This window comes from Clytia hemisphaerica, unplaced genomic scaffold (assembly GCF_902728285.1).
Source record: "Clytia hemisphaerica strain Z4C2 unplaced genomic scaffold, Clytia hemisphaerica genome assembly, whole genome shotgun sequence".
NCBI classification, from domain to species: domain Eukaryota; kingdom Metazoa; phylum Cnidaria; class Hydrozoa; order Leptothecata; family Clytiidae; genus Clytia; species Clytia hemisphaerica.
In genome coordinates this window covers 1371229-1382164 of record NW_027103770.1, presented here as the reverse complement: position 1 = coordinate 1382164, position 10936 = coordinate 1371229, and the positions used below count along the sequence as shown (strand labels likewise).

General features: G+C 36.0%; 1 protein-coding gene across 1 annotated transcript; it reads right to left on the bottom strand.

Moving 5' to 3' along the window:
- Positions 1-779: 779 nt before the first annotated feature.
- On the bottom strand, positions 780-10422 carry LOC136805909 (argininosuccinate synthase-like). Its single transcript, XM_067062484.1, has 17 exons — positions 10234-10422; positions 8661-8829; positions 7832-7920; positions 7395-7451; positions 6997-7071; positions 6628-6698; positions 6389-6419; positions 6071-6130; positions 5480-5510; positions 5077-5161; positions 4050-4114; positions 3570-3643; positions 3279-3336; positions 2490-2590; positions 2035-2090; positions 1711-1776; positions 780-1139 (listed from the first exon to the last, which is right to left on the bottom strand). The coding sequence occupies exons 1-17, from the start codon at positions 10354-10356 to the stop codon at positions 1094-1096; spliced, it is 1257 nt and encodes a 418-aa protein (XP_066918585.1). The 5' UTR covers positions 10357-10422; the 3' UTR covers positions 780-1093.
- Between the last annotated feature and the right edge of the window lie 514 nt (positions 10423-10936).

Here is a 10936-nt window from a genome sequence, read left to right as displayed (position 1 = left end):
TGAATTTAAAATGTAATATGGATTGGAGGGCACTAAACGCTGCAGGTCTGTGATTGTACCTATCGCGTTCGGAAAGGTTACTGACTGTGTAAAAGTCATATTTTCAAAGCTTTGCCTTAAACCTCACTGACATCCCGTTTCACCTTCCAATTTCAAAAACATTGAATGTAGAATTTCCCGGGAATTTCCCCTGTTCTTACAATCAAGGATCACATTAAAGGGTGAAATATCTAGAAAAACAAACATAAGAAAAGTTGAATCAGATTGAACCAAAAGAGATGAGGAAGAAAGAATTCAACGTCTCTCTCATTACGATCACTGATAACCCCTTTCGAACAATATTTGTAAAGAAAACATTATGGATGACAGCCCTGTTTGTGAATTATTTCGAAATGATTGACTCATCTCTGCCTGCAGTCAGTCCCGGGAGGGGGTACTTAGGCAAGTGAAGGGTACGGGTATGTGCCGCCCTTAAGAGTGCCTTAAAGTCCCTGTAAGGGTTGGAAAAAACAGAAAATTAAATTTCAGTCCCACTAAGAGTCGGAAAAATTGGAAAATTCCTACTTTGAAAGATCAAAATTTGGTTAAATTAGTCCTAATAAGAGTCGTAAAAATCGCCAAATTTTCCTATTTTTTCTCCTTTTTAGTCCCGCTAAGGGTCCGAGGGTCATAAGACACGCTTCCTTTTGTGACTGAAGCCCGATCCAGTCAAGTAGTTACAGATCAGTGATAAGAAGCGATAGATGATAAAAAATCAGAATAATTTGACACAACCTGCATACAGTACCCGGTAAGATCTTTATCCAAATAAAAATAGTAAATACAATTATATTTATAGTGCAAAAAAAAAATACAGAGAATTTAAATAAATTTATAATCTCAAAACTTTATCTATATTCATCGCTCCCACCGATCTTCTTGTTTTCATACATTTCGGATTTTCCAACATCTCTCGCTATCCTTTCTGTCTTATGTTCATCTTACGTTCGATATCGGAGTAGGAGTTCATTTATCTTACAAGTAATTTTTACATACACATTGTGATCGATACATGTTGTCGATCACATTATCAAATTATATCAAGTCATTTTGATCATTTCTGTTGCAAGTGTCGTTGGAGTCGTGTGTGTTCACTCAATCTAAAGAAAACAGTACAGGATCAAAAATCAGAACTAAAGATCTTTCAATTCGTGATATCCATGACGTAATGTTTTCACTACGGGAACACCCCGGTTTTTGCCAGTATTGACAAATTAAAGGTAGAGAAAAATTTGCTGTTAATGAAAAACCGGCGTGTTACCGTAGAAAACATCACGTAATAAATATCATAATAGACGGTTACCCTGAACATTCCTTAGTCGGCATTTCACTATAATCTTGGTCGAAATATATTGAGATTTTAGTGTATTTTAACGTTTCTCAGAATTTAGAGTTCTTGCGAGAATTGCTATTTTAGTACTTACTTAGTCGATTTTTGAGGGGTTGTGGGGGAGTGGCTTCTAGGCTATATTCCAAACCTTATTGGAGCAAATTTAAACTTTTAAATCTTGAGATCCTAAGACTTAAAACTCAACTTTCCAACTGTAGTTTAACGCGCTTAAAAATTATCCGTGGTGTTTAAAGTTCCGCAGGGAAATCCCCCCTGTCTAGCTGTCCCATTAATTTCATGCTTCAAATATGTGGACAAAACTCTCTCTTGATTATATTTACCTTAGAGCAGAAACTTTGATGAAACCAGCAGCATCTTGAGGGTTGTAGTCTCCTTTCACGTCCATGCTAAGATGAGAGAAATATAAAATCATGCTTCCATTTTTTTTAGGTCTAGAAGTTCCTTTTTAGAGGAAGTGAGTCTACTTTCAGAGAGAAAAAATCGGGTGAATTTTTATCTTTGATACTTTTGATCGGGTTATCGATACAGGGGTGTCATAAAAACTATTGTCAAAACTTAACCGCTAACATAGTATTCCAAGGATGGTATAGAACTGAGTATGAGATAGCCTTTGTATTTAATACGACCAGTTAACTACACCTTACCTTACAAGCTCTTGGTTGTACAATGATGCATCTGATTTTCGAGCTTTGATATAAACCTGCCAGAAAATAAAGACGTGAGTTAAAACCGATAACTTGATAGTATCAAAAATGGAGTCTTATCAACAAAACAATGTACAACTGTTATTAAACCGTCCCTGAATTAAATTTGCTTTTGGTTGAGTGCAGAGAAATAAACCTTCCAAATTTGGAGGCCTAAAGATAAATCAAATCCCTTATTCCGAGCAGAAACTTAAATACCATGTCGGCCCTTTTTATGCCGGCCCTAATCTAGCACTGGCCCCTTTTACGGCGGCCCTTGTTACGACTAAGCTCATTCTTTTTAGTCTGGCCCTAATTTGATCCCAATGCCAATACGCCGGCCTCTATTACGCCAGCGACGAAAAATTAACGCCAATAGCACCCGATGTGGGTCGATAAATTGAGATATTTCAAACCTGTCCTTTGAAGATAGACATTCTGACAACCCCTTCCACATTCTTTTGACTGTCATTGATGCATTTTCTCACAAATTCACATTCTGGACTGAACCACAGGCCTGAAAAAAAGAAGAAAAAAAAACATTTAATTTAAATCCAGAGTTGGAATGTTGCATTCATTTGTCTCCTTAGGTGTGTAATTAAACCTCAATGCAAGGGAGTCTCCATAACTCAAACACGCATGACAAGCAAATTTGTTCGATCTAAGGAAATTTCGAGTTATGAGTAAGGTTTATAACCCGAGTAGCTTAGGTAGATTAGAGTTTATCTAGGAAGAAGTATTTCTAAGAAACATACAAGAGCAGCGGAGCCTCTTTAGCTCGATAAGTTATAAAGGATCGAGCTAAAGAGGCTCCGCTGCTCTTGTATGTTTCTTAGAAATACTTCTTCCTAGATAAACTCTAAACTACCCACATTTAAATCTCAATTTTAGATTAGAGTGTACACCCTTGAGGGCAGCATAGGTATTTGACAAAATGTTCAATTTTACAAAATAAACATTTTGTATCATCCCGGGGTAGAGCACTCAAGGTAAGCGATCAACCGTAAATGTGACCTTAAAGGCTGTGTTTTTCAGGCTTCCCAAAGTCAGGTTTGAAATGAGAGAAAGTGCACTATATGTGTGTAAAATGTAAGAAAAAAGAAGTTTTTTGGGGCAAAAATTTTCAAGAAATGCATCGTTGTAAGGGTCAATTTCTCGCCAAAATTTACCAAAATAAAAGAAAAACACCAATAAACAAGACATACCATTGTAAACTTGTTCACTGAACTGTGTTGACAAATAAGATTTGATTTTCCTCAATTCCTAAAAAAAAGAAATAAGGATAAAATCATAAGGCAATTTCCAATTGAGGTTGAAATTAGAGGGTATTTTTCCACCTGGGACAATTGGCCAATTTTTGGAGTGAGGCTGGAGCTTCACCCCAGTCTATGACACGGGAGTGTGAAAGCTATCTCTGTTTTTTGAAACGCAAAGTTTAGTTGACAGTTAGTTAGTTTCAAACAAACTTTCACTCATCTTACATAACATTATCTTACCCTATCCATAGTCATGGCTTCGATATCGATATGCGAATGTCTCAATATTTCACCAGCTGGTGTTTCATATATTCCTAAGGCAACGAAAAGTCAAAATGATAAGACAGTCAATACGTATCCTTGTCTTCTATCCCATGGACATCTCGTTATGACTCTAACTTCCAACCATGTATACGTTTTTATATAAAGAACAAGCTATAGAAGAACATAAGGCTGCGTTGGCCGAACCACCCAATTTCTAAGGACACCACACAAAAATACTCACAAAATGGTGAAAATAAGAACATCCTAAGAACATTTTTAGACTTAAAACTCAAAAAGTTAGGAACATCCAAAGGCTTCAAAATTTGGGATGTTCTCATAAAAAGTGTATATTCAAAATTAAAGGTGCTCATTTTTCAAGATTAAGGGGATTTACTTTTAGAAAAAACCAGTCGTTAATTCGATAAAACAGATTGGAATAGTAAAAAAAAAACCCACCTCTCGATTTCATACCAATCTTTCGATTTTCAACAATATCAATGCGACCAATACCGTGCTTTCCTCTGGAAAAAAATGGTTGTTTTTTTAGAAGGAAGATAAAATTTATATGCTTCGTCGTCAGAGGTTGATATGTTCTTTGAAAGCTCAACCTCTAATACTCATGGTAAGGAAGAAGTCATTGAAACACATCTTCTCACCGACCCGGTGGGAATTTTTTAGCCAGTGGGGGTAAAAATGGCAACTCGATGGGGATTCCTATATTTCTTTGACTGGGGAATTGGACTCCGTTGTTTTCGAGCCAGACAACTCATATGGTATAGAAAAACAGCACAATATCTTACAGTGAGAATTTGCTTATCGGATTATTTTCAGCGATGACAAAAATTAGGGTATAACTTTCCTCTGAGGATGATATTTTGACCGATTATTCCAGTTGGAAGAGGTTCCAGTGGGTCTATGAGAAGAGGGTGTATTGAAGTATGGTCCGGGATTTAAGCCTTCAAAAAATACAGTCTCGGATTTAGAAAATTAGCAGATTTCTTCAGGCCTAGAATATTTTCGTTTCCTTTCGTTTCTCGATGGTGTTGCAATAAAATAATGCAATTGTAAATTAAGTAAAATTAAGTGTTGAACAACTGAGCTACACGCTTTTTTTTTTATAAGAATACCTTTTATAAGAATATTAGGGTGAAAATTGGCCAAATCGTAAGAATACCCTAAGAATACCCTCCAGGGTGAGTTTTAGTCAATTGATAAGAATAAGACTGTCATTTTTCAGAAAATGGTAAAACAAAAGTGACACAGATAATTTTAACAAAAGAGATTTTGTACTTTCTTTCGTGTGTGTTACGTTTCGTGTGAAAATAAACATGGATGAAAGATAAGCTGTCCAGGAAAGAAATTTTTCTCTGAAATAATAAGAATACGTTAAGAATATTTCACCCTCAATTTTGGCAATTTCTTAAGAATACTTGACCCTCAGTCAAAGTACACTATTCTTATAAAAAAAAAAGCGTGTACTAACCCTATTTTATTGAGATAAGAGAACATTTCGAATGGTTTGTTATGAGTTGTTCCATTGTCCAGATCTCTTGTTGTCACTGGTAGACCTGAGATGAAAAGTAAGATGTCACAGATATATTTTTATAAGATACAGATTAAGAGCATGAGCCATGCTCAAAAGAACGACCTCAGTTCAGCGTTGGTAATTTAATTAATCCGCAAGATCTCTCGTCTCTTTCCTTTTTACCAAGTTAGTTGCGTTCGTTTTCCATTTAACAAACTTTTGACATCGATTCAAAGCAAATTAAATTGGGCAACCGACGAATAGGTGAGGAGACATCTCAAGTTCTTAACAAACATCAATTTACCAAGTAATTTGAGGGTATTACTAAAATTTTAGAAGAAAGCAAAAATAGAAGCCATACCATTCTTAAAATCAATCTCAATTGTACTTGGCTAAAAAAGAATCAAATTGCAAATGAAATTTGGTTTCTCTTATCTTATCGTCAACTGTTGTAGTAAAGTTTGGGAAAACGAAAGTCCGATTTTCTCACAAACTTTGCAAGGAGCGATGGGGAATTGGTATACGGCGAAATCGTTACAAATATTGGACTATCCACGCTAAATATTGGACTCTATCTATATACTTTACGGCGAAGTTTACAACCAGATTTTGATAATACACCTCGAAAATCAGGCGGAAATAATATATATTGCCGGGTGTTGGAGATTGTACCTCTAAAAACCCCATAGTGAAGTAATGTATACTAAAACCAGGCTACTTAAAACAATTCGTCAGCTTTTCATAGCTAAAAATATTTTCAAAAAGAACAGGGGAAGGGGGTCAAATTAATAACCGGGGGAGACGTTTACATTAGATGGATGTGGTCCAAGGCGGAAAACTTTCAAGCTTTCAACTTTTTAAACCGAGAAAGATCAAGCATTTTGGACGTCAATGGTCCTCATGATTGACTGTTTGGTCAATTTTGTTGCAGCATTTCAAAGTTAGACAATACCTTTTCAGGTGATTTTGCAGGATCTGTAGTCATCTGATAAATATCTTCTGGTGCTTCGCGCTGAAAATAAGACAGTTTGTTAATTTCTAACAACAAGCCTCGCACCCAGAGCTACTTACACCACTTTTTGATTTTACTGATAAACGAGATTCATTAAAAGCAAGCACATGAACTGGGTTCGAGTTTGACAACAAGCTACTACATCATCAAACTAAGCACTTTCAAAATTCAATTGGGTCCCAGTTGTCGTGGACAGACTTAAAATTCTATTGGATTTTAATTAGTACTACACAGAGATTAGAGAAATAAAATTTTTACCCAAGGATCTTCCAAGATTCCAGATTCGTAACTGAAAGAATAAACAAGATAGTACTATAGTAAAAACAAAACTGAGCAGTCATAAAATGTATGTTTTGTGGTGCATTTAAGTCTGTAAGCAAGGAAATGTCCCTCATAATGTAATCTCAGTATGTAATTTCAGTGAGCGTATCTCACCGCTGAGGTTCCCAAGGGCTAGAGCGTTTTAAAAGATTCTTCTTTAGCTCAATGTATCTCACCTGATGTGCATCAAGTTAGCATCCATACTCCAAGGGCTGTCTTTGGTCACCGGTAAAGGAATATTTCGCTCCTGTTATATGAAAAATAGAAATAAATAAAAACATACGCGCTTACAGTGCACTCCTTTAAAAGTACAACCTTACAGTGTATTTCGGGTACTTCAGATAAAGGGTGGCATATGTTGTAGGTCCGACAATATGAGTGCCGAGTCTTACTACCATCTGCCAATAGGAACTGAGGGAAATTTAACCAAGATTCACCAAAATCTCAAATAACTGGATTTCGAATAAGAGTTTTTAAAGCCATCAAATGGCCGAAAATTTCTAAATGTGGGGGGGGGGACTCGATAACCGAGTCTACAAACAAACCTTTGCATATTCAAACAAGGCTAATCGTCCAGCGTATTTCTCGTAAAATTCTGGAAGCTTCCATGGTGCAATGACCTGAAATAAAGAATAGGTATATTCATGATATTTATGACGTAATATTTACTAGGGAAACACCCCGGTTTTGGCCAGTAGTGGACAATTTAAGCTAAAGAAACATTGTTTTAAAATCGTCACTACTGACAAAATCGACAAAATACGGGGTCTTTCCGTAATAAACATTACGTCATGAATATCATTAATAGGAAACAAAATTTTAATAGATGTTGCAACTACACTAAATAAAATGATGATTTTGACTGTCATGCTTTAGTCCACTATATTCCTGAAAGCCTAACAGGGTAATAAAACACGGGTATCTTGGGCAGGCTTCCTCCTACCTTGACGCCCGGATAAAGTGCGTAATATGTCAACTCGAAACGAATCTGATCATTTCCCTAAAAAATGGAATAAAATTCATCATAAAGTTTTACAACAAACCTAAGTAACGATATCGCTTTAAGAAAAAGATAACATTAGTATTAGTTGGCCTAAAATTGTACTAACTATTTTACCATTAAACTGATCTACGATGGCTTCTCTTGTTCGAGAAGTTCGAGAATTCGATAATAAGCTAGAAATTCATTCTAGGGAATGAGATTTTTATTTGTGACGAAGTATTTGGGGTGTGGAATTAGGTCTGCTGTCTTTAAGCGTTTTTTACATGTACCTAAAATCTTACTTTAAAAATCGTTCGTAAGGCTGTCTTTTGGGAATTTCCCATCAATTGTACGAGTTACAAAATAGCATATCAACGACGAATAAGTAAACAATGTACCTTTCCCGTTGCACCATGGGAAACATACCCAGCATTCTCTTTGATTGCTATTTCTGCTTGTCGTCGCGCAATGCATGGTCGTGCAAAAGCTAAATGAGAAATAAAAATAAGATTTTCACACCTAATGAGTGTTTCTATTCTCTTCCAAATTACCATTCCCTCTCTCTAATGAATAAGTTTCCAACGGCGATTAATTCAAATTTCCAGGAGGGGGGTCACAAGGGAGACTCTATCGACCCACATGGAGCTCAAATTTGTTTAACTTTAAAAATTTTGACTTATGTACAGAGGCTTATGTGACTTGAGCGTGTTCATTACCAGAAGGGTCTGATAATTTTCGCGAGTTCGAGTTACAAATACTCAAATTCATACACGTCAAGAAGCTTGGGAACAACTTGTTTAAAACAGAACTTAACCTTTTAAATGCCGTTCGTATTTTTTAAGGGTTCGACCAATTTACCACGGAAAAAAATGAAGGTTCGACCTATTTGCCAGATGTCGGCATATGCCGACATGAGCGATTATAGAGTTTATCATCACATTTAGCTTTATTTTCTGAAAAATATCAGAAATATAAGTGATATGTGTTTACTTTGAATTGCAAAACGTATAATTATGAAAAACATCTTTGACATATATTTTAATTATTCAATTGTGCTATTTAATAAAATCTAGCTCAAAATCGGACTTTCAATAAACTTGAAATAGGCTGAGATCTCTCTTGGGGCTCTCTTGTCGGCAAATGCCGACACCGGCAAAGAAATCGAAAATGCTCTTGTCGGCAACATGCATACATGTGCCGACAGCAGCACGGAAAGGATTGACACACCTGTCCCAAGAAGGTATCGGTCTTCATAGATAGCATTAGCTTGAACAGAAGGCCAAATAAATTCTTCTACAAATTGTTCTTTTAAGTCTTCTATATAAATCTTTTTAGCACCCAGTTGTAAAGCTTTTATACGTGCTGCTTCAAAGTCCTCCTCTTGTCCAACGTCTGCCTGCAAAAAAAAAAGATACATGATCAAAAGACAAAGCTTTTAAAATTTGCAACAAAGTGCTCACGTTTATCGTTTAATCTCAAAATAGATAATTATAACTTTGTGCGTGTGATAGCGATATGGCGAATGGGATGATCTGATCTGATTGTTCATCCAAAATATTTAAAAGCGCATTGTCATTTGCTTGAAAGCGAAAGCTAAAACCAATGAAGTATAAGCCCGAAGGACTAGAATTGAATCTCCTTGGTAGGATTTGAAGCCAACAAATCCTACCAAAGTTGCGCGGCCTTGAGCGGCTCGCTTGGTTTTGACACGAATGACAGATTGAAACTAAAATTTACCACTAAATTTAAAAAAAAATATCAATCGTAAACAAAGGAATTGCTAGATTCAATCTGTCGTCAAAAATACGGCGCATTTTTTAAGGCTTCACTTTTTCTTGCCTGAGAAAGGTTAGAGATTCTACTCTAGCCCTTCGGGCTTTAAACTCAATGGCTAAAACGACTTGAATCTAATACTTTTTTGGTGCAATAGAGCTTTTCATAAATTATGTCACGAACATCACTTGCCTCATATTCAAATTATGTCCCTTGAGACATTAAATGATTTTTTTATGAATAGAAAGTAGTTTTAGGTCCGCTGGGAGTTCATCACCACGGTAATAATTTCAAAACAAAGCAAGTGATGTTTGTAACGTAATTTATGAAAAGGTCTCTCTTTCTGAGCCATGACCTTTAGAGTGCTAAATACATGCCGGCGCGGTGTAATCAAAATCTGCTCAGAGATAATACCATAGATTTATAAAGCCGAAGGGCTAGATGGCGTGCTTTGGCTGAAAAGTCTGCCGAGGTTAGGTACATGACATCACAATAGAATTTCAGTGCTTGACCAATATGAAGCTTCGGGGGTTTTCGAAAACAATAGCAGCAATATTTTTTGCGATATTAACTTTTTTACTTTTTTTTTGCTTGGAATAAGCTTGAAGCACGACATCTAACCCTTCGGGCTTTATAAATCGGGATTGTAGTAATCAAAATCTGCTCAGAGATTATACCTCTACGGGAATGGATTTCGAAGTAACTTGACTGAATCGCAAACTTTCTTTAAATATAATTCCTCTATACGAAAAATTTTTCCCTAGAGGAAGTCTAGTAAATATCGGACGCGGGGTTTATTATACGGTAGACTTCTGCTCATCCTCTAGCTGACACACAACGTTGTTTCAACGTTCATCTAACGTTATATGGACGTTATGAACATTAGATAAACGTTGAAACAACGTTGTGTGCCAGCTGGGCATACTCTAGCTCTAGCGAAAAAAGTTTCTTATAAGAAATATAGGAAGTATATCTATAGAGGTCTGGGATTCAGACTAATTATACGGGCAAGGGTTTTCGTACATACCAAATACGCAATGACATCATAGCCTTGTTCGATCAACCATACCAGAATACAAGAAGTATCTAATCCACCACTGTATGCCAACACTACTGTTTTGTTCGGAACACTTGTGTCTGATGAAGTCATATTTAGTTCTCTTTGTTGTTTTGTTTCTCCAAGCTAGATGACATAGAATGTAAGAAAAATGAATCTAATTGATTGAATTTCAAATATAAAGAATCGTCTCAGAATGCGCCTCTAGAAGAACTTGATGTTACTATTTTTCCTGGTAGTACTAACTCCAAAAACGTATTAATAGCCAGTCGCCAAAATAAAGTTTCTTGTCTCAGGTGAGAAAATTGGCTTTACTGTACTGTACACAACAAATAAGCCAAAATTCTTGCAAAGTTTGCTGAATTTTGAAACGGAAAAGTTTCTTTATACTCCTCTTCTCTTTTACTTCTCATCTGTCTGACATTGTTGTTTCAACGAACATTTTTATATGGACGTTGTTAACATTAAATAAACATTAAAACAAACTTCATTCTGGTAGAAACAACATTATGTGTCAGCTGCGTGACAAATCAATAATCGTCAATACACCAAACCTCTATATCATTGTAGACTCAGCAAAAAAATGAACTCTGGTACAGAAAAATGCAAGTTGTAAGAAATAAATAAACTATACGAGGAAGTTATGATGCAAAGTTCAAAGTTGTTGCATAGT

Coding starts and splice junctions, on each gene's coding strand:
- LOC136805909 (XM_067062484.1), bottom strand. CDS start 10,356: ATGACTTCATCAGACACAAGTGTTCCGAACAAAACAGTAGTGTTGGCA. Junction 7,921..8,660: donor CCGATACCTTCTTGGGACAG/GTGTGTCAATCC, acceptor TTTCTCATTTAG/CTTTTGCACGACCATGCATT. Junction 2,591..3,278: donor CAGTGAACAAGTTTACAATG/GTATGTCTTGTT, acceptor TCTTTTTTTCAG/GCCTGTGGTTCAGTCCAGAA.